This window comes from Aulonocara stuartgranti (genome assembly GCF_965226115.1).
Source record: "Aulonocara stuartgranti genome assembly, chromosome: 13".
Classification (NCBI taxonomy): domain Eukaryota; kingdom Metazoa; phylum Chordata; class Actinopteri; order Cichliformes; family Cichlidae; genus Aulonocara; species Aulonocara stuartgranti.
This window is the reverse complement of record NC_138949.1, coordinates 35,084,983-35,108,662: the sequence shown is the minus strand read 5'-3', so window position 1 is coordinate 35,108,662 and position 23,680 is coordinate 35,084,983. Positions and strand designations below refer to the sequence as shown.

The 23,680-nt window shown below is 41.3% G+C and overlaps 1 protein-coding gene across 4 annotated transcripts in view; it reads left to right on the top strand.

Moving 5' to 3' along the window:
* slc2a15a (solute carrier family 2 member 15a) overlaps positions 1-21,993 on the top strand; it is a 30,553-nt gene extending 8,560 nt beyond the window's left edge. For 3 of the 4 annotated variants that reach the window (XM_082557207.1, XM_082557206.1, XM_082557208.1), the window contains 10 exons: positions 87-247; positions 2,060-2,184; positions 2,468-2,613; positions 2,910-3,042; positions 5,601-5,788; positions 13,724-13,834; positions 17,468-17,569; positions 17,748-17,823; positions 19,328-19,455; positions 20,089-21,993. In XM_082557207.1, the coding sequence (XP_082413333.1) occupies positions 87-247; positions 2,060-2,184; positions 2,468-2,613; positions 2,910-3,042; positions 5,601-5,788; positions 13,724-13,834; positions 17,468-17,569; positions 17,748-17,823; positions 19,328-19,455; positions 20,089-20,343 (1,425 nt within the window). In that variant the 3' untranslated portion in view covers positions 20,344-21,993. Of the gene's footprint in view, positions 1-86; positions 248-1,196; positions 1,533-2,059; positions 2,185-2,467; positions 2,614-2,909; positions 3,043-5,600; positions 5,789-13,723; positions 13,835-17,467; positions 17,570-17,747; positions 17,824-19,327; positions 19,456-20,088 lie in introns of those variants that run through there. The other variant, XM_082557209.1, reaches the window with a different exon arrangement.
* Positions 21,994-23,680: the final 1,687 nt, after the last annotated feature.

Sequence of the window (23,680 nt, the reverse complement as noted above, 5' to 3'; positions counted from 1 at the left end):
ACTTTTTTGTTTCTATTCTTATTTGATCTTATTTGTATGTCTGTTATCTAAATGCATCCTATTTGTGCTCTTCCTCACACTGTCAGTACATCAAGGACTTCTACAACAAGACAGTGGTGGGACGCAATGGAACAGGACTCAGTGAGGAGACCCTGACCCTCATGTACTCTCTGACTGTGTCTGTATTTGCGGTTGGAGGTCTGCTGGGCTCACTCATTGTGGGGATGCTGGTCACACGCTATGGCAGGTAAAACATTCGTCTTCATTTTTTTTGAAACTTAATTACTGAGAAGTATACAACAGTTTCTACTGTACATATGATAAGTAGTGCTGTCAGTGTTAATCTTGTTAAAATTACGTTAACGCCATAACCGCATTAACGCGGCAAATCTCCATTAGCGAGTTAGCGCGGATCGCCCCGTGCGCGGGACTGCACGGCATCAACGCATTAGCACTGTTAGCTCGTTAACGCATTAGCACCGTCCAGGTATGTGTGGGCTGAAATTTCATATATGCAACATACAATATAATTCCTTAAAAAATCCCCCCAAAACTATTTTAAAAACACCATAATACCTGGCGGAGGTTTACCCTGGTGCAGGTGTGCCGCGGTCAGTGGAAGAATCCGCGAGTTTCTCTGTGAGTTTCCCATTACGTCGTAGCTACTCGGTGCTTGCTCGGAAGTTCAGGGTTTTTTTCGCTGTAAAAAGAAGTTTTCTTCCCACGCACAGCGGACACTAATGTTTTTGTCACTTTTTATGGAATCAAACTCAAAGTAAGGTCAGTACTTCCACGCTTTAAACGCTGCACGCTCATACTCTCTCTGCACTCATATATGATCCATTGTTGATCTGCACACAGCTGTTGTCACGAACGTCGCACTCGCTTACGTCACTGTCGTGAGACATTCTCGCAAAAAAATCACGGTTTTAGTAACGCAGTAACACAGCGTTCCTACGGGAAAGTAACGGTAATCTAATTACTGTTTTTGCAATAGTAATCCCTTACTTTACTCGTTACTTGAAAAAAGTAATCGGATTACGCGTTACTGCCCATCTCTGATGATGGGTTGGTGACACATTTCTCCTTTTTTCCACATTCCTGTCAGTCTACATTTAAATGAAAATAAAATCATATTTATAAGCTGATCAATTTCTTCACATTCATTCACATTCTTCAGATTTATGGTTAATCACAGCGTATGAGCAAAGTTTGTGGCTATTTGGGACTTAAACAGCTTTGCATGTGTGTCAACCCGATATCAGCGTGAAATAGTCACGCCGGTCCACCGTGTTCATTTCACACTATCCAAAGCATGAAATGTGTCGGGAGTTTCGTGTGTGGAGGAGAGGAAGAGATGACCCAAATGCAGGACTCGCGGTGAAAGCTGGTGTTTATTGAACGAACAGGAAATGACTGGCTGACTGAATGAACTGAGCATATGGCGACAACCTAACAGCAACACTGACGCTGAACCGAGATAAACTGAGGGTTTAAATGCAGCGACTCACGAGGATGATGATGAGAGACCGGTGAGTACACGGCTGAACATAATGAATCCAGAAATGGAACATGAGGAAAACAAACAGTGAACATGAACTGAAAATGCAGCGTCAACGACCCAGGAACCCTGACAAAGTGAACACACATGCAGGAGTTGCATTTCCAGCAGAGAAAGCTACTTAAAACCAAGAAATCAGCAGTGAACAAAATTCACTACATTCCAGAGTCCTGAACTGCCAGAATAGCTGGGCAGCTAATATGTATTTACACGAGCATGTGCTAACAATGCCTGTTTACACACATTCCTATATTATTGAATAAATGAAGTGTCTCCCTCTGCTATTACTGCAGCTTCTGCATGCATGTCCATTTCATGCTTTTGAGAGGCAAAGTGTGAAACCGACGCAGTGAACCGGTGTGTCTATTAAACATTTTGCAATGATCCTGGGTTGGTTATGACTGTGTGTATCAGGGGATGGGGTTTCCATTATTGCCCTTGCTGTTACATAAACCTCTGGGTCACTTACTTTTATGTGCTTTGTACGTGTACTTTCAGGAAGGGGACAGTGGTAAACACAACAGTGTTGGTGTTTATTGCTGCTTTACTCATGGGCTTTAGCAGGATATGTGGGTCACCTGAGATGATCATCATTGGCCGTTTCATCACAGGAATCCACTCAGGTACACACACACACACACACACACACACACACACACACACACACACACACACACCCACACACACACCAGTCTGAGGAAGGCCATTCCCTGTGTGCAGAGGAAGAAATATTGGCAAAGCACCGTGATAAAAAACTCTTTTTTTCCCAGTAGCCCTAATCCTCTTCTGTAATAAACACATCCTCATTCCCAACTCTTTATATACTTTATTTTCAATTAAATTAATGTTTAAAAGTGAATCAGAGTAATATCATAACAATCTTCTTCTTTGCTCTTATTCTTGCAGGCATCTCTCTAAGTGTGGTACCAATGTACTTGGGTGAGATAGCACCAAAGAACTTGAGAGGTTTCCTTGGCCTTGTGCCGAGCATCTTCATTGGAACTGGAGTTTTTGTTGCCCAAATCCTCGGTCTACACGAGCTTCTAGGAAAGGTAGTCAAGCAACCTGCGTGCGGACTGGACTGTAGCATACACTGCTAACAGTATACTTTAAATCAAACAGTCAAGATGTGATTGAAGACTTTCAATTTCAAACGTTCAGAAGGTTTTACAAAATGTGCTCTAAAAACTGTTTAGGAACCAAAGACAATGTTATACATGGTCCCCCCATGTTCAAAGGCTTGTGACTGATTTGTTGCCAAACCAAAATGTTGCTATTAATGAATTATTGCTGGTGTTTTTCTCAGCACTTACTGTTGGTAAGCATAACTGTTGTGTTACTGTTGTAGGAGGAGCACTGGCCCCTCTTTCTTTCAGTGATTGCTGTGCCCACTTTCATCCAGCTGATGTTGTTGCCATGGTTCCCAGAGAGTCCTAGGTACCTGCTGATTGAGAAGCACAACATCCACGCTACCATCAGAGGTCAGTTTGCTTTTAGTGCAACATTATTTAGGTTGGAGGATGAAACAGCGGCACCGTGTCTGTAGGAAGGGTTAGACTTACAGAAGTGTTCAGTGGAGACATTGATTTCTTTACTGTGCTTCAGCAGCTTGTGTGACAGCTTAAAGAAAGCTGTAGAACTGATTGTATTATAGTAATGATCTGCAATAGATGCTGACCTGATTTAAAAAAGATGGAGCTGGGACAGGGGTGCTATATTCTGAGAAAAAAAATCTGAATATATGAGATTAAAATTATGTATTTAAAACTATTTTTCCATATGTCAGGAATCTTGTTGTTCATGGGGGTAAGATTATAAATATCAGTTAGTGGCTCAACTTTAAGAAAATAAGGATCAAGTTTATCAAGACCAAAAGCTTTAAAGCTTCGTGTACCTCCATGACAGAGAGAGAAGCTCAAAAGAAAAGAAAGCCTCCTTTTCACCAGTCAGTTTTAATCCTGGATTGAGGTGGTCTCGCAGTTTTAAACAAGTAACATGTGTATTTAAAACTGAGAAAAGGCAACCAGTCTTGATTAAAATCTACAGCCAGGAAATTTTCACAAAGCTCTAAGGTACCTGTGTGACTGTTTGACAGTGTGGAAGGCTGGAACTGGACACCAGTGATGATGAAGCCGTGATAATGTAAGCTCCACTTTGTTAGTGTGGCCAGGGGGTGTGATGAGGAAAAGAAACCAATGAGCACGGCACATTCACACACACTGAGACGGTGGTGTGGTGACTGGGAGCTTAAAAGCTTTACAATCACAAGGACACCACAAAATGCCACCCTGGGAATATCTAGTTCAAACTATGCTAGTAGGCACTCAGGTCTGTTATGCTTCGGACAGAAATGTGGTTCAGGGTGTAAAATAAATAGTTTATTGCCAGCTACGTAAAAAACAGATATCAAATAAAAGTTGTTAATTTAATTGCATCTACACTGGTAATTGATTCAGAGTTGTGGCTTATTAGTGGGGATGCCAGATGATGATGAAGTCCGAAGAATCATCAACCTTTACATGAGCTCTCACTAAGGTGCAGCTTAAACCAGGGGTGCAAAAGTAGCTGCATACCACAGAAAACACAAAATCAACTAATCGTAAAAGAGGGATTACAAAGACTTAAACATTCTGGGTCACCACAGAGATCCAGTGGGTTGTGCCTGAGCCTCCCACCGAGGCCCAAACATCCTGCAATATGTAGTAAAATTTGCATTCAAGGTAAAAATGACAAAAGTATATACCAATCAAATTGCTCTGCTCGAGTCCCAGATAAAAAACGGCCAACGATATGCTTCTGCAGCTACGACCTATAAACTCACCTGTTTACTCCCCAGTAAAGTAATTAAATTCATTGGACAAAATAAGAACATACCAGTAATCCATGGAGGAAACGCTTCTGAGAAAATAATCTGCAGGCAATCACAACAAAAGGACCAGCAGCCTCAATCAACAACCATATTCAGACTGAAGTAGCAGCGGCATGGATGTGACCTGTAACAGCTAGGAAGGTCAGGTGACCGAAGCCCCGGGTACGTACAGCAGCCGGCGTGCCAGAGAGGGATGCTCAGGTAGCAGCTACAATCACATGATAGTGATGGTGTGATGAACCCTAACAAATATGTCAAATACTGCATTTCTGGCCAATCGCTTCACCAACGGGCAGATGACACGAAGGCTACGTCCACACGTTTTCTCTCCGTTTTGGCCGCCCGTCCACACTGAGAAGCCGTTTTTGCTCAAGGAAAACGCAGCGTTTGGAAAACGCTCTCGAAAACACACGCATTTGAAAACGGTGCTTTCGCGTCGCAGTGTGGACAGTGAAAACGGAGACTTTCGAAAACGTTGACGCATGTTAGTCATGTGATGTAATAAGAAGCCCCTCGAAGCATAAGTAACAGAGGATTCAGCATCACCTGATCCAGCCCTAGCTACAGTATATATTATTTATCAAAAAAAAAGATGTTAAAAACCAGCCAGTGTTACGTGTCGTAGACTTCTCAACCAAAAATCTCACACAACTGTTAGAACATGTGACTCAGACATACAGGCAGGTTGAAAGGTGCAGCTGTCGTTGTTTTATAAGATTCAGATCACCAATACTCCACTAATAAACAGGAAATGCAACATGCATGTTGATGAGGAAGTCAGAGTCGCAGGGAACAAGATTTTATTTCTAGGTTTGACTGAGGCCAGGGAAAGTCCAGTGTTCTCAGGTGTTGAGGTGGAAACCCAGAGGAGTTCAAAAGCTGTCTGCAATCATTACAGAAACATTGTTATTTTTTTATTTATATGTAAATCTCATAAATCCAGGGAGTTTCTCTCAGACCACAGTCCTCCTCCCCAGTTCACTATATATATATATATATATATATATATATATATATATATATATATATATATATATATATATATATATATGTATATGTATATATATATATATATATATATATATATATATATATATATATTGGTAAGTATATGTGGTGTGTGTGTATTTTTAAACGATGCACTATAACCACGCTACTCTTTTCTCTTAGCTCTGAAGTGGTACAGAGCTAAATGTAACATCCAGGCTGAGATTGAAGAGATGCAGGAGGAGCAGCGTTCCCTGTTCTCAGTGGAAACACTGTCAGTATGGAAACTGATGCTGGATGACACGGTCCGATGGCAGGTGCTGAGTGTGGTGGTCATCAACATTGGCATGCAGCTGTCTGGCATCGACGCTGTAAGAACAGTAAATAGTTATACACACGTGTAGATGTTGTAGCAGAAATCAACCTTTTTGCATTTTTACAGCTGCTGAGGTGTTAAAGCATGGAGGAGCAAGAGAGTCACGCACATTGAAATAAAGCATGTTATGAATGGATCAGCAAGTCTGCAGTTAAATATGAATATAAAATATGAAACTCATTTACAAATGACTTTTTAACGTAATTTGTGGAGTGAGACATTAAATTAATCATGTGAGAATTTAACGAATAATAAATAATATGTGTAATTATAAATAAATATTTCTAAATACGTTATTATTCATCCATCATTTAATTGTTCAAACAAAAAAAGGTTTTACACAAAAAACATTAAACACTCAACAAAATCCTTTTTTAAAATGCAGTAAGTCAAATGACTCATGAGGCTCATGTTAGCTTGTTAGAAGACATCCCAGCAGTACTATCTTACTACCATTGTTATTTAGTTAATGTGCTCTTCACAAATAGAGCCTGAAGCAGCTACTGCTGTTAGGACCAGCCCCAACATGATGTTACATCTACACTGTTACACCTGTCTCTCTGTCATTTTCATGTGTTATTTATTACTTCTACTGACTCGCTCTCTTCTACCTGCTTCCTACTCTACATATCACAGTGTTATTTGTGAACATCATGTCTTGGCATTCACTCTTTTCTCTGTATTATTTTAGGTTCTTTACTTTACAATATAAATACAGTATATATCTAAATATCACCATGAGGCGACTGCTGTTCTGATTTGAATTAATAGAAATGTAATTGAATTAAATAATACTCCGTGCAGATTTCTGCTTGACCTCCATCCTCTTCCTAGCTGCCCTAATCCTCTGCACTTCCTTCTCCTCTCTGTCTTCATCATTTTCATAATCAGATCTTCAAAGTACTCATTTGTACATTTCCATGTAATCAGTGTTACCCTGACCTGCTGCACACCCAGCTTGACCTCTCCCTCTCTAGCCACTGAATAGAAATCCTTTTGTTATTCTTTGTGTCCAGCCTCACATACAATTCCCCATAAACTTTTTCCTTTGCCATCTCTCTTTGCTGACTTCCCAGTAGTTCTGTCTGCTTTTTTCATCTTACGTGGAAGGCATTTAACCCTTGCCATTGGGTGGATTCATGGCAGTGTGGAGTCCACTGAAGTCTGGGACTGCAATGACCCAGACTGAGGAATCTTTGGAATGTGGAGACCATGTGGAACGGGCTCTGGCGCTGAAGCGCTCGCACTCACACGCTGACAGCATAGAGTCTGCTGGCTGCATGGAGACCTCTGCCCCAGGCTCAGACAGGGATTAGTGGGGCACTCGACTCTGGGAGAAGCAAAAGCCTCCACACAGCTCACACAAAAAATATATATTTTTGAGAGGACTGTTCCAAGAGCACAATTAACAGTCTTTAAGTTGGCAGACTCAGGCACAGGCTCTGTAAACGCCAAGATGTGAATGAGTGAACCTGCACAAGACAAAACTCTGAACTTTCAGGCTGGAAAACAGAAAACTCAGTATGTCTGTGAAGGTTCTCAGTCATCCAGGTCATTGTAGTCAAAGGAGCTTGCAAAGAAAAGCGTCTGGACTTCTTTAAGTTGCTTGAAGACGTTTCACCTCTCATCCGAGAAGCTTCTTCAGTTCTAAGGTCAAATGGTAGAGAGTCCCAGATATAAACCTAGTGGGAGTTTCCCCCCACAGAGGGACAAAAGGACCCCTGATGATCCTGTAATCGCCTGAGCCAAGGTGTGAAACTGGGTGTGGGTCCCAATCAGCCAGAGTTTCGGGTGAGTTCATTGTGAAACCTGGCCCCACCTTATCATGCGAATTCCTGAGGTCAGATGGCCCAGGATGTGAGTGGGCGTTAAGGCGTCTGAGGAGGGAACTCAAAACTGGATTATAGATGGCAGAGAGTTGGTGTCGTAAACCCCCGCCTCTGTTCAAAGATGGTCGCTCACAGTGGACATAGATGCTTCTTTCACTCCTCTTTCAAACCATCTGTCCTCTCTGTCCAAAAAACTCAATCTGCAGAGCAGAGCTGAGTGTCTGTAGGAGATGAAAGGAGAAGTTAACTGTGGCCATGGTGAAACTGGAGACAGTATCTTGCATGATTTACAGTATGTTTCAGAGGGTTTACAGCGAATGGGCAGAAATCAAGAGGAAAGGTGAGTGGTTCAGTGGAAAGTGGGAAAGCAGGTGTGTCCTTGTTTTTAAAGCAGTGGCAGCTATCAGTTTGACTCAGTTAAGTTAAACTGACAGTGCTCTTCAAACTTTACAAGGAATGCATGTTAGTGAGCTTGGAATTGCTAAGGAACAAGGGAATGAATGAGAACAGAGTACTACGGAGCAAAAAACATAAACTGTGAATCACGGTCACCATGATGGTGACAAGGATCTGGTGGAAAACAGCTGGTTCTTAAATACCAAGAACTAATTAGACATTGCAAAGCAATTGCAGGAGAGAAAGCCCAGGAAAAGCCACTTTGCTGTGAGTAAGCATGTAATTTCTGCTGCTTCGGGGGTTACCACCACAACAAGCACCAACCAGCTTATAGTCACAGTTCAGTGCAACAGCCTCAGGAATGGGGCTGAACAGGGTCCATTGACACTCAGTGTCCTCATTCTCTGAATCCTGTCAAAGCTCTGCCGGAGGTGAGAGTTGATGATCTCATGGGCCTCTGCTAGGAGTTCTCAGAACACCCTCCATATATGTTTGGGTGCACCAGGTCTGTCCAGTGTCCTCCACTGGCCACCTAATCCAACTCACCACCAAGTGGTGATCAGCTGACAGCTCAGTCTCTCACTTCACCCAAGCCTCCAGAACATGCAGCCATGGCTGATCCTCGACGTACGGCCCGGGGGGGTCTGGTCCCATGTACACTTATGGACACTTTTCTGTTTGACCATGGTGTGCAGTATGGACAAACTGTGGTTTGCAGAAGAGAACTGTGCAAAGAATCAGGTACGACTGGTTGGTTCCTCCCAATCACAACCCTCCAGCTTTCACTGTCATTGCCCACATGAGCACTGAAGTTTCCCAGTAAGAAGTCCCCAGGTGGAGCACCCTCAACCAGCCATCCCACTCTCCAGGAGATTGGTTCCAGAGCCCAAGCTCTATGTTGAGGTGAGCCCAACTACAGTATATCTAGCCAATACCTCTCAATCTGTCACCTCTCACACTAGTTCAGGTCCTTCCCCTTCAGGTTTTATGTCCCCATTGCCAACCTCTGAAGCTGGGTTTTGGTCCGCCAGGGTCTCTGCCTTTGTCCGACTCCCAACACACACTGCGCCTGACTCCTACGGTGCCTCCTGCAGGTGATGGACCTACAGGAGTGTGATCTCATGCCCCATCTTTGGGCTGCACTCAGCCAGGCTCCATGGACTAAGGCCCGGCCACTAGGTGCTCACCCTCCCCCAGGCCTGGCTCCATGGCAGTGCCCTGGTCGCGGTAACCCCATCCTGGGCAGTGTGAACTGTTCCCTTAAGGCTCTCATAGGGTTTTCTGAATCGCTCTTTGTCTGGTCTCTCACCCAAGACCAATTTCCCATGGGATACCTACCAGGGGGCAAAACGCCCACCAGCAAGATTCCCCCTGGGATCCCAGGGACACACATACCCCTCTACAACGATAAGGTAAAGGTTTACAGAGGGGAGGTATTTTAATTTAGTAATGTATTTTAATGTGATCTTAATGAAGGAGTGAAAAAACTGTCTGACGGCCGTCTATGTCGTGGAAAAAACTGCTGAAAGACTAAAGTTAAAAACGGTCTCTGGATGAATGGTCACCAATGTTAAAAAAAAAGATATCAGAGTGGTAAATGCCTTGTATATATGTTGTGTGTGTGTGTGTGTGTGTGTGTGTGTTTGTGTGTGTACTTCTTCTAAAAAAAGTTTTAAAAAAAGAGGTAAATAACTGCACAATTTAGGAGAGTCAATAATTTACATAAAAATTTACATAAAAAAAAAGGTTAATGGTTATATGGTTAATAGTGTTGATTTTTTTGTTGTTGAATTATGTTTATTTTATTTTATTTTTTAAAGAAAAAAAAGTTAAAAACCATTGTCATTATAACCTTAATGGCCTGCTTTGCCTTTTTTTTTTACAAGCAAATTCCAGTTCTAATAAAATAATAATCATAATAAGTCATAATCTGGTCTTAAAGGACTTAAATAAGGTAAATACAACTTCAGATGAACAAAAATGTGATATATCACATGATACTTATTTTAAAATATTAGCTGAAAAAGTTGTGTTATTGCAATAGCAACACCTCGATTCTTTTCATTTTCAGCCGTCCTGTTTTAGATTTGCTGTTGAGATTATTTTCCTGTTAGTTTGTTCAGTTTTGGCCAAGCTTTAGCTGTTGGACAGATGACTTCACCTTTGACTCTACAATACTCTGGTATTCAGACAAGCCTATGGATTACTCAGTGACTACAAAGTGCCTGGGTCTTGTGGCTACAAAGCACTATGAGGTGTTTTTGCTGTGTATTGTGCATTATTGTCACATATCTTCACTTTGGTCTCATCTGTCCAAGCAACATTTTTCCAGAGGTTTCGTGGTTTGTTCAGCAGCTAAAGCTAAAACATACTGCAATGTTCTTTTTCCTGTTAGTGTTTTTTCTGGTGACTCTTTCAAAGCTAAATATTCAGTTTTGTTTTGTAATTTTACATTTATGAACTGAAAACAAGAACTCTGAGATTTAGCCCTTGGAGTTTCTCTGTGCACTGTATTGCAGTTCTGTAGCAGACGTTATTATTAAGAAATTATTATCATTATTATTATTATTAACCTAATAATATATATATAATTTTAATCAAAATGACCAATTTCCTTTCTTTAATAAACCACACAAAAAAAAATACAACAAGTTGACTGCACGGACTACTTTTGTCATTTGCTTTTCTTCAACAAAATGACTGATGTAGTGCCTTTACTGTAGACAGTAAAGATGACTTTCTGCCTTAAGTCGTGTTTTTTAAGTCACTGAAAAGCATCCTCTACTTGGTTGAGATCAGGTGACCTATTTACCTGAACAATATCCTGTGTCTTTACTTTGAGAAACTATTGGGTTGCTTCTTCAAAGCAAAGGGACAGTGCCACAAACATTATCCCTGTGCTGTGAAGTGCTGTCCAAACAGATCTGCAACATTTTGCTGAATCTGAGCAGTGTAGCTATTTACGCTTCAGAGTTCCCCCTGCTACTCGTCTCAGCATGCCCATGCCACCATATTGCCTCCACCATGTTTAAAACACGATGTGGTGTATATCAGGTCATGCGCTGTTCTTTTCTTTCTCCATACCATTCCCATCATTCTTGTATAAGCCAATCTTGATTTTATCTGTCCAAAGATTTTTTTTCAAGAACCGTGCAGGCTCTTTTAGTTATATTTTTTAGTAAAGTATCCTCTTGAGTGTGACCAGTGTTTTGCACCTTGTAAACCTTCTGTATTTACATGCATCAAGGTGTTAGTTTGACAATGACATGCCAACCTTCTTAAGAGTGCTCTTGATGTTGTAGAGGGGTTTTACTTAACCAAGGAAGGATTACTGTAGTTTTCCATGACACTTATTGCTGCTGAAGTGCATTCATCATCATTTGTTTACATTTTTGGTGATTTGGCCACTTTTAACATGTTTTCTAAATGAAGAGCTAATAAATAGAACTTCAACACTAAAGAATAAACTCCAGATCTCCATCTGTTAATTTTTTGTAAAATAATAAAGACCAAAACTGTTAGGGATTTACACTGAACAAAAATATAAATGCAACACTTTTGTTTTTGCTCCCATTTTCCATGAGCTGAACTTAAAGATCTGAAACATTTTCTACAAACACAAAGGAGCCATGACTGTCAAATATAGTTCAAAAATCTGTCTAAATCTGTGTGAGTGAGAGCTTCTCGTTCGCCGAGATCATCCATCCCACCTCACAGGTGTGGCATGTCATGGTGCTGATTGGACAGCATGAATATCGCACAGGTGTGCCTGAAACTGCCCACAATAAAAGCCCACTCTGAAATATGCAGTATGATCACACAGCACAATGCTACAGATGTCGCAAAACCAGTCAGTATCTGGTGCAACACATCCAATGGAGATGTGTTGCCTGCGTGAGGCAAATGGTGTGCATTGGGCATAGAGTTGATCAGGTTGTTGATTGTTGGTCCACTCCTCTTCAATACTTGTGCAAAGTTGCTGAATATTGGCAGGAACTGGAACACGCTGTCGTATACGCCGAGCCGAGCGTCCCAAACATGTCTGGTGAGTATGCTGGCCATGCAAGAACTGGGATGTTTTCAGCTTCCAAGGAGTTGTGTACAGATCCTTGCAATATGGGGTCGTGCATTATCATGCTGTAACATGAGCTTATGGTCATGGATAAATGATAACCCCACCGCCACCATGGGCCACTCAATCCACAACGCTGACGTCAGCATACTGCTCATCCACACAACGCCACACAAGCTGTCTGCCATCTGCCCTGCACAGTAAAAACATCTGTCATCAAAACACCTCTCCAACGTGGCAGACGCCATCAAATGAGAGCATTCGCCCACTCAAGGTGTCATGGTCCCTGTGCCTCACCAGCTGATTCTGTGTTAGGCAACATGTTTTCTCTCTCTCTCTCTCTCCTGCCGGGGCGATGCTCATTATGGGCTCCCGCCCCTGGCCCACGCACCTGCTGCCTATCGGGATAATCACAAGGCCGATTTAAGACAGCAGCACTGTGTCACTCGTCGCTGGATCGTTGAGTTATCAGCGTCAGTCGCTCAGTAGATTGTAAATAAGGATCTGTGAGTTCGTTCCGTCTGTTCGCCTCTAACTATAATCTCTGTGTACAGATCTATCCCGGACCTTTCCCAGCCGGCCTGTCATCCCGTGGACGAGTGAGTGGATGGTGTTTCCCCAGTGTGGGGAGTGAAGAGAGAGAGCCTTTGGAGGGCGTCAGATTCCCGTCTTTTCCCTCACATACCCCGGAACCCTGGACCCCCCTCCCCTCCCTCCAGCACTTTGTAAATAGCATCACCTGGTGTCGTTGTGTAAATAAAATCTGTAAATCCTGTAAGGAGTCCCGGTCTGCGCCTGAGTCCGTTAACTGAAACCTGACACAAGGTGGTTAAAGTGACAAACTGCAGTCAGGTCCAGACCCCGATGAGGACCACGAGCATGCAGATGAGCTTCCCTGAGACGGTTTCTGACAGTTTTTGCAGAAATTCTTTGGTTATGCAAACCGATTGTTGCTGCAGCTGTCTGGGTGGCTGGTCTCCACCTGGTCGACCATCCTGGAGGTGAACATGCTGGATGTGGAGGTCCTGGACTGGTGTGGTTACATGTGGTCTGCGATTGTGAGTCCGATTGATGTACTGCCAAATTCTCTGAAACACCTTTGAAGACGGCTTATGGCAGAGAAATGAACGTTCATTTCACAGGCAACAGTTCTGGTTGACATTCCTGCAGTCAGCATGCCAATGGCACGCTCCCTCAAAAGCTGCGACATCTGTAGCATTGTGCTGTGTGATCAAACTGCATATTTCAGAGTGGGCTTTTATTGTGGGCAGTCTCAGGCACACCTGTGCGATATTCATGCTGTCCAATCAGCACACCTGTGAGGTGGGATGGATGATCTCGGCGAACGAGAAGTTCTCACTAACACAGATTTAGACAGATTTGTGAACAATATTTGACAGTCATGGCTCCTTTGTGTTTGTAGAAAATGTTTCAGATCTTTAAGTTCAGCTCATGGAAAATGGGAGCAAAAACAAAAGTTTGCGTTAATATTTTTGTTCATTGTATGTAGAAATATTCCGTACACTTTATGCAATACTTGTCTTTAACCCACTGTATTAAATATGGAAGTGAGCATTTCAATCACACCTTGACTGACTGTCAGATATTTACCTGCATTTCTCTTTCACCACAGATATGGTTCTACACCAACAGCATCTTTGAAAATGCTGGAATTCCAGCTCCAGAGATCCAGTATACCACAGCAGGAACAGGAATTATAGAGATCATTGCTGGACTCATTGGGGTAAGCATACAAATTAGAATTCATGCAATTATATAGCAGTTGATGTTACCTTTGTATTAGTGTTGTATTGCATTTTATTTCCACAAAAACAGATATTCATCATGTACAGAACTGAAATCAGGAAGTGATTTTGGGGCCAGCTTAGCTTAAAGGAGGGAAGCAGAGAGAAACACCTTGCCTAGCTGTTTCCATTGTTGCAAAATATTTTGAGTGCTCGAGTTTATCAGAAAAACACTATATAAGAATCAGTCCATCACATTAGGTACTAGTTTGCAACAGTGTCGATAGCAACAGCACCATCGTCCTCCAGTTGACACACACTGACTCACACTGCATTGCAGCAGACAAGGTGGCGCAAAGCTGAACACATGAACAGTAGCTGACAACAACACTGCAAATGCTGCTGCAAGTATTTATCAGACAAATGGTCAAATGGTGAAAATCCAGTTGTTGATAGGCCTTTATAGGTAATGTATATGAAACAGAAAATTTGGAATCACCAATTAACATAACACATCTCTGACCTGTGAAAGGAAGTAGGAGTGCATGAAGACTCCATACAGAATGGCTCCAAAAAACTGGTGCATGCAATGGTGCTAACCAGTGCTAAGCAAGGAAGCAAGTTTATCATACTGCCCATATGTTAATGCGAATACACAGTCATCACATGATAGCATAATACTAATATTTGTTGTCTAAAAAGTCTTATGTCCAAAACTGAAACTGGAAACGTCTGAGAAAAGTTTACCAGCAACGTTATTTTTGTGCCACTATTCTGAGCGCACGTAAAAAATGTTTGCAGGTGCAAGTGTTGCATTTTGAGGAGAAATTTATTTTGAGCGAAGAAAAGCTGAATTTGAGCGAATAAACTTCATTGCTGCCTGCAAAAAATGTATTTCAGTGTTTGCTATTATCCACACACACACACAACAGCAGCCCCTCTCGCTCAGTTTTTGTATTTGCGCTCGCAATGTGTTGCTCGCGCTCTCAACATTTCTGCCTGTGCGCGTTCAACTCTTTGTGTACATCGTTATAGTTGTACCACAAAACCAGCCAATCACAGACTTGGATGCAAAAAAATCTGATTGGCTGTTTTGGTCTCCAATCAGCTCGAAATGACGAAATGCAATATCCCAGAATGCATTTGTCCAAAACTCAAACGAGGCAGTCGCGGAGGAACACAGAGTGGCGGAGTTTGAAATATTACTCTGTCTGAGTCACAAAATAAACTTTAAAGATATTTTCATGCGAGAATGTTTCTGTGTAAACTTCAAATATCTGCTCGATTCATCAGGACATCACATATTTGCACAAGTGCTCTGACGTTTTCGGAGATGCCTGTTACCCACCAGCTGACCGCACAGCTGGACTGGCCAAAGTTTTATGTTTGTTTGTTTTTGTAACAGTATAAACAATGAAAGGTGGTGGATTAGTCAATTGGTCATCATCAACTCTGGGCTGGACCAATTACAACCAGAGATGGGCAGTAACGCGTTACTTGTAACGCATTACTGTAATCTGATTACTTTTTTCAAGTAACGAGTAAAGTAAGGGATTACTATTGCAAAAACAGTAATTAGATTACCGTTACTTTCCCGTAGGAACGCTGCGTTACTGCGTTACTAAAACCGTGATTTTTTGCGAGAATGTCTCACGACAGTGACGTAAGCGAGTGCAACGTTCGTGACGACAGCTGTGTGCAGATCAACAATGGATCACATATCGAGTGCAGAGAGAGTATGAGCGTGCAGCGTTTAAAGTGTGGAAGTACTGACCTTACTTTGAGTTTGATTCCATAAAAAGTGACAAAAACATTAGTGTCCGCTGTGCGTGGGAAGAAAACTTCTTTTTACAGCGAAAAAACCCCTAAACTTCCAACAAGCACCGAGTAGCTACGACGTAATGGGAAACTCACAGAGAAACTCGCGGATTCTTCCACTGACCGCTGCACACCTGCACCAGGGTAAACCTCCGCCTGCCCCACTCCTGCTTTACAGGTGAAAATAGAGCAACAGGACCGCTGAGTCTTTGACTTTATTTATTTTCTGCTGTGTTTTACTTGCATCTATTTGAAAGACTGAGTGTAAACACAAAAAATATTTTATTTTATGTGCTGGAATGTGCAGAAAATAGGTTTAAATGTTAAACTAATTTATTCAACTCAGAGAATGTTGCAGATAATTAAATGTTTGCTTGATGCATAAAGTTAAAAGATTAAAACTAATAAAACAAGTTTTAAAAAGAGACTTTTCCATTTGATTACATTTTGTATGATGGATTATGCAGAAAAAGTAGAATTGGGCTGAAAGATCTATCACTTTATCACCTCTTCAGGCTGTTACTTTAAAAAGTAACTAAGTAACTAAGCAATTAATTACTTTTGAAAATAAGTAATCAGTAAAGTAACTGGATTACTTTCTGGGGGAAGTAATCAGTAATTAGTTACTGATTAGTTTTTTCAAGTAACTTGACCAACACTGATTAACACATCCGTATTGAGGGGAAGAGGAACAGTTTGTGTGGTACTTCAGCTACAATGAAAAAAGACACAAAGCTGGAGTTATTCTGTGTTTTTGCTGCACAGCTGTTTCTTCTTCTCTCATTCTCTCCCCTCCCTCTCCTGTTGTTACTTCAGTCATGAAACTGATCAAAGATCACAAGTCCCGTCTCTCTTGTTTATCGCCCACTTTGCGCCAGAAAGAGGAAACCAGCGGATGTCGCGCTGAACAACAGCAGCACGTTTAAGCTTGATCAGCTGTTGTTAGAATTGATTTAATATTACTTTCTAGTATCAGCGGATGTTTGCTGGAAACAGCCAATCAGATTTTTTTGCATCCAAGTCTGTGATTGGCTGGTTTTGTGGCACAAATATAACGGTGTACAGAAAGTTGAGCGCACACGGGCAGAAATGTTGAGAGCGCGAGAAACACGTTGTGAGCGAGCGCAAATGCAAAAACTGAGCGAGAGGGGCTGCTGTTGTGTGTGTGTGTGGATAATAGCAAACACTGCAATACACTTTTTGCACGCAGCAATGAATTTTGTTCATTCAAATTTAGTTTTTCTTCGCTCAAAGTAAATTTCTCCTCAAAATGCAAAACTTGCACCTGCAAACATTTTTTACATGCGCTCAGAATAGTGGCACAAAAATAACGCCATAGGTTCCTTAACAACTCAAATGATGTTGCATTTAAGTTGGAACAAAAACAGATTGTCACAGTGGTGCAAATGGATGATTGGCTCCACAAGTTCTTTCATGCTGCTTCTGACATTTGGTTAACTGAGGAGTGACATCATTCCAAGTCCTAACATTCAGCTTCCAGCAAAAGGAACGAAGCCCTGATCAGCAACAGCATGTTTTTTTGTTGTTGTCGTCATTTTCCCCCCTATGGTACCAAAGTATCCTGTATATTAGCATCAAATGTGAAACTCTAGTATTGCGACACACCTAACGACCATCCAAACTGCTATTTTAAACATCATCATTAGCCCATTGACTCTGTATTTCTAAGGTGAGCTAGGCTAGTGCTTCTCATTTTGTATGCTAAGTTGGTGTAAACACACCTTGAGTCGAAACACAAACACATGTGTTCCACTCAGTAGTGTCTAATAAAGCATCTGTCTCTCCTTATTGAGTGTTTTACTATAGAGAAGCTGGGCCGCAGGCCTCTCATGATTGGGGGTTTTGCTATGATGGGTATCTGCAGTACTGGGATAACACTGGCCCTCATTTTACAGGTAAGTGTGTGTGTGTGTGTGTGTGTGTGTGTGTGTGTGTGTGTGTGTGTGTGTGTGAGTGAGAGAGAGAGAATACATATTTAAAGCAGTGTTTAACAAAAAGACTCATTTTCGCTTAGAGAAGCTACATAAATACTGTCAGACTTCTTCAATGTTCTGCTGTTTGTTCTCATTGCAGGCTCATTTGTCATTCATGCGCTACATCAGTGTCTGCTGTGTGGTGGGCATTATTGCTGGCTTCTGTATTGGCCCAGGCAAGTTGCTTTATACTGCATGTTAAAGGACTGGTTCATTTAAATGACAACTATTAACAGATTTACCTGTTCAAAGTATTATTTTGGTGTGGTTATCACATGATGTCGACAGAAGCAAAAAACGAAAAAATAAAAACATAAGAGCCAAAAAACAAACTAGTTGATGCATCAAAGCGGTGGCTGCCTGCAAAAATCTAACTGCTGCCCATTTCATATTTGACAGTGATTAAATGGTTTTAACCCTCTCAGGCTCAAGTTTTTTGTTGCTAATGCACAACCAAGTCCTGCAGTGGTAAAAGAAACTCATAAAATATGTATGTGGGGTAATCAGGTTGTTAGTTTTTAACTGTTGCAAATCGGCAACGCCTGCCTGGAGAGGGTTAATATCAAGTAGACAACATTATGTCAGCAGGCATGGCATTGGAATTTTTGGTATGTTTAATATCCATTTAAACGCGTGTGTTTGGAAACTGGAATCTTTTACTAGCCAGGATTTGTGGATGGGTTATATGTGAACTATTGCTGGGCAGAGCCATGAACAATAGTGTGTTTAGAGACTCGTGCATGATCTCAGATAAACAGACTATCACTGATTGCTGCTAAAAGAGTTTTAAGAGTTATATAAACCAGAATGTAATTTAAGCTTTTGTACAGGTGGATGACAATAGTTTCTAGAGTAGTAAACAGGTGAGTGTAGTCTGCTCTGATTGCAGCTGATGTGTGATGTTATTCTTTTGTAACCTGTGAGTTGCAGGAGGTTTGGGTTGCTCTGTGTAGTGGTTGAACAGCACCCTCTGCAGGTCATGCCTTTAAAAATTTGTCTCTAATTTGTCTCTGAAAATCTTTTGTACTGCAGCTCTAGTTACATTTTCATTTATTCAGACATTTAAAAGTTTAATAAATGCAATTATTTATAAAAGTGATATGCATTCAAATGTTCTAATTTGAAGTTCCCTGACTGTATATTTGACTCTAGGTTCTAGGACCTTCTGTAAGAGAGACAAATAAAGCCGTTTTTACTGACTATAACAGTTAAATATTAATGATATGCATTCTTTGACACGTTTCTCGTGTCCATATGCGGATTTTTAGGCCCAAAGGCTGTATTGGTACGAGAGATGATAAATGAACATGTATTATAAAATCATGAACATAAATAATATAATTGCTTGCACACACCCTGTTAATCTGCACATTAGTTTTGTAATAAAAACTATCTGTTATCTCTGTGTTTCCTCTGGATGCTCCGGCTTCATCCAGGTGCATGTTATAAAGCTGCATATGGATGTAAGGTGGACAAAGTGCCTTATCCTGATCAATAATTGGAGCTATAGGATGAAGAACTTTGGAACTAGAGACCAAAAGAGTCAGATTGTGTTTGTTACTTATAAATTGTCTCAAATGTGAGACTAAATGACTTGTGAACACTATGAAATCGCTGCGAGAGCATCCAACAGCAATGTGTGACTGATGTTTGGTAAGTCCTGTCTTTTTCCTGTTGCAGCTGGAGTGCCGTTTCTGGTCACGGCAGAGTTGTTTAAACAATCTCACCGACCTGCAGCCTACATCATAGGAGGCTCACTCAACTGGTTGTCCAACTTCACTGTGGGATTCGTCTTCCCATTCTTACAGGTAGAAGCTATACACGGTCGTGGATTTCTTTACAAACGTAGTATGCAGAGAACTGATTGATGTAGTCCTCGAGTACCCACTTATCCAGGATCCAGTTTAGGTCTTTATGCTTTTAATAGATTCCTTAAGAATCTATTAAAAGCATAAAGTCAGGGAGCTGTTAAATCAGGGGGAGCACACAGGATGGAATAGAGCAGCTGTCAGTGACAGCAGACAGGATACTGGTGAAGCCACTAACAGCATGTGGAGGAGACCGGGGTAGTTCTAGGTTTCAAAGTGCTTCGCCTACATCGATCCTGCTAAATGAAGACAGAAGGACACCGGTGCAGTCGTGAGCTGATGTGCTGCTGGCTGAGCTCGACTTCAGAACTAATGCTCAGTTTGCATAATGGGAGTAATGCAGTGTTACGCTTTGTTTTATCTCCCTCAAGTCGATATATCACTGTGAATGCCTCAGAAATCCTTCTCAGTTTCTTACTCCCTGTAGTCCAAGGAAACGTCAGAGTGTAAGAGTAACTACCTATTCTGACATACACAATGTCAGTTTACTCAAAGTGACATGGGTCACCTTTGATTTAAAACCAATTGTCCTTTTCTTTCTTTCTTCCATTTACCTGCAACACCAACCACCAGATGTCAGCCGGAGCTTACTGTTATTTAGTGTTTGCCACCATTTGTGCATCTGTTGCCGTCTATGTCTACATTGTGATCCCAGAGACCAAAAACAAGACCTTCATGGAAATCAGCCAGATGTTCTCGAAGAAAGAAGCAGTCTTAGAGACCCAGAGTCTGATCCATGTTGACCAGCTAAAGCTGCGGAAGCTGAATGGCTACGGTGGTCTAGAACATGCTTCGGTGGAGTTTGACAGCTCTTTGTCTGTACCTTAACTCAGACTTCACAGCCAATTCATTCCTTTGGTATGTACATTGTAACAAAACAACACCTCACCTGTACCCAGTGTGCTATAGCTGAGTGAAGTTATTCTGTCAACTGAATATTTATATCCAAGATTTGTAAGAAAATTTACTTCATGGGTGCTAATTCAAAAGTATTACTCTGGGAGCATGGTGACATCACAGGACTATACATATAGTGAAACAGCCAGACAGGTTGGAAACAATCAACCTGTATGGTACGCAGACTTAAGACAAATGTCACTACATTTGAAAAACCCATTTCCTCTTTGGCCTGCTGTAATGGACCAGACCTGCCTATGGAACGGACTGTAACTCCCAACAACCCTAGTTTGATAATTGGGTAAGAAAATAGACGAGAGTGTTATACAGAGTTTCAATGGTTGTTCTACACTAAAATACTAGTTTCAGTTTCCCTGAGGTACATTAGGTAAGTGCCCTTGTTCTATCTCGACCCAGCAAATAAATATGTTTTTATGTCAGTGATGATTTCAACCTTGATTATCTTGGTGAGTACGGTGCTATGAAAAATGTTAGCAGTGATGTGCACAACTGCAAGAAATTGTAACCACAACTGTACTTAAAAAAATAATAACCGTTTTAATTATGTTGTCTGTGGAAGGGAAAGTATATTCATGAAAAACTAAAATACAAATGACCTCTGGGGTCATGGAAAAACAGGTCATTTTCAAATAAAGCCCAGCTAGTAATTCTTCTGAAAGGTAAACTTCATTTCTCTCCTCACTGTAACCAGTCATTTTGGGTTCTACACTTAACCAAAATACAAGTGAAAAAATAATTGTCCCAGAAGGAGCTCAGACACCAGCTGTTTGTCCCTTTTGTGTGTCATTTTACATTTTTTGGGTTTAAGCAGCTGATGGTTGTTTAGGTTGTTAGTTTCTTACAACTGACAAGTTCATATTCTGTTTAGTCAGCATTAGCATGTGGAATGGGAAGCAATTAATTAGATAAGATCTTTGTTGGGACAAAGAAAACATGAGAGGATGAGATTGACCCAGCTTTATAGAAATAATAAATATTAAACAAATTGTTATTTCTTTGATCATGAAAAACCTCAGATGCTGTGGATACTGTTACTGCTACTGCACTTTTATGTATATTTTAAAAGATGCTTACTGCAGACAGTTTGGGTGGTAAATTCTGTAAATTGGCTTTTTAGCCAGCATGAGTGAAATGAAATCGGACATGCACAGAATAAACTGTCTTCCTTTCAGTAGGAAACAAGAGCTTGTAGACACAACAGCCTGTAAGAAACGGGTTGTGCACAGTACCACACACAGTACATGACAGAAATACATCTTTTTTTAATCTTTTGTAGTCAGTAAGTCACAATCTAAGAAATCCAAATAACAAACTGCATGTTGTTAAATGTCACCATTTGTTCCATATGTATATTACCTGATGTTAAACATGATGTTTTCTCAAGTTGGTCCTGATATTTTAGACTGTGTCATTACGCTGTGCTGGTTGAATTGTTTTGCAAAGTCTGCTAAAATATAATTTATACAGAAAGTGAAACAGTTTAAATACATGAAAATGTGTACATAAGTCTAAAAGTTGTGAATTGTCAAAAGATAACTACATAAATGAAGTCCTATACCACTGTGCTTTCTGTGTTTTCATTACCAAGCATAGTTGACTGTCATGTTCCAGCAGCATTGTACAGTAATAAGAAAATTATGCTACTAACATATCTAAACTGTAGGAAAGACAAAAGAATCCAAGGCACTGGATTTTTTATTCACCCTCAAAAACACAAATCTAACTCCCTGCTGACCTCTAGTGGTCAGAAAAGAAGTGTCTGCTAGTCCAGTCTAACTGAAAAAACCATTCTTGTAAACAATGTAAACAATGCCAAAATTATGAACATTTACACATTTTAAAAATATATTTAAGCACTGCTGCTTATCTTGGCCTATTACTACCTTCTGACTGCTGAAATAGTGTGACCCCATTAACAGAACTGTGCACCTGTACCCACACTTGCTCTGTTTGCATGTGGAAAAAAGCATCCAGGGGCCAACAATCCTCGTCTTTTTTATCATATACATTTAAAGAAAATTTCAATAACACAATCAAATGTGTGTTCAAGCCTTAACAAAATATCTGCTTTTCATTCACATATGGAGAGTTAAATAACCCAAAGATCTAGAATACCTGAAGCTTCAGTGAAGCTGATGAAAATTCATTATCTCAGGTTTTATGTGTGCATCCATCCATCCATTCGCTTCCGCTTATCCTTTTCAGGGTCGCAGGGGGCGCTGGAGCCTATCCCAGCTGTCATAGGGCGAAAGGCGGGGTACACCCTGGACAGGTCGCCAGTCTGTCGCAGGGCCAACACACAGGGACAGACAACCATTCACACTCACACCTAGTGACAATTTGGATTATCCAATTAACCTATCCCCACAAGCTGCATGTCTTTGGACGGTGGGAGGAAGCCGGAGTACCCGGAGGGAACCCACGCAAACACGGGGAGAACATGCAAACTCCACACAGGAAGACCCCGGCCTGATGGTGGAATTGAACTCAGGACCTTCTTGCTGTGCAGCAACAGTGCTAACCACCGTGCTGCCCTTGTGTGCCCTTGCTGCCACGATTAGTCGACTAGTCACGATTATGTCGACTATTAAAATCGTCGACGACTAATTTAATAGTCGACGCATCGTTTGAAGCTTTGTAAGATCACAAAGGACGCAGGAATGAGTACCGGTAGTAGGATTTAAGAGTGTAATAACGGACTGAAACAGAAGATGGCAGCACTGCATGTACAAGGATGCCAGCTGCCGTTAAACCCCGAAGAAGAAGAAGCTGTGTCCCAGAATTCATAGCGCAGCCCAGCTCAGTTTCCAACAATGGCGGCAGCTAGTTAGTTTTAACTTTACTCTTATTATTCTTTCTGGGTCACAAAATAAACGTTTAACATATTTTCATGGAGAATGTAGCTGTGTAAACCTCAAATATCTGCTCAGTTTATCAGGACACCACATATTTTCAAAAGCGCTCCGACGTTTTCGGAGACATCTGTTACCCACTAGCTCGATAGCTAGCCGGGGGCAAGGGTCACTAGAGCCGTGAGAACACCGGACTCCCGGCAAATCGTTTTCAAACCCACCGCCGTCTTTCGCTACTCAGGTTAAACATGATATATGAGTCACTTAGATAACTTAAAATGTTATTGTTTGGCTTTTTTCAGTGTTTTATTTGTTCCTGAGTAAATCGGTTTGGCTGAGATTAAAGTTATAGTTTTTACACAGCTGAATAAACATCAAGCAGACAGCTGATTATC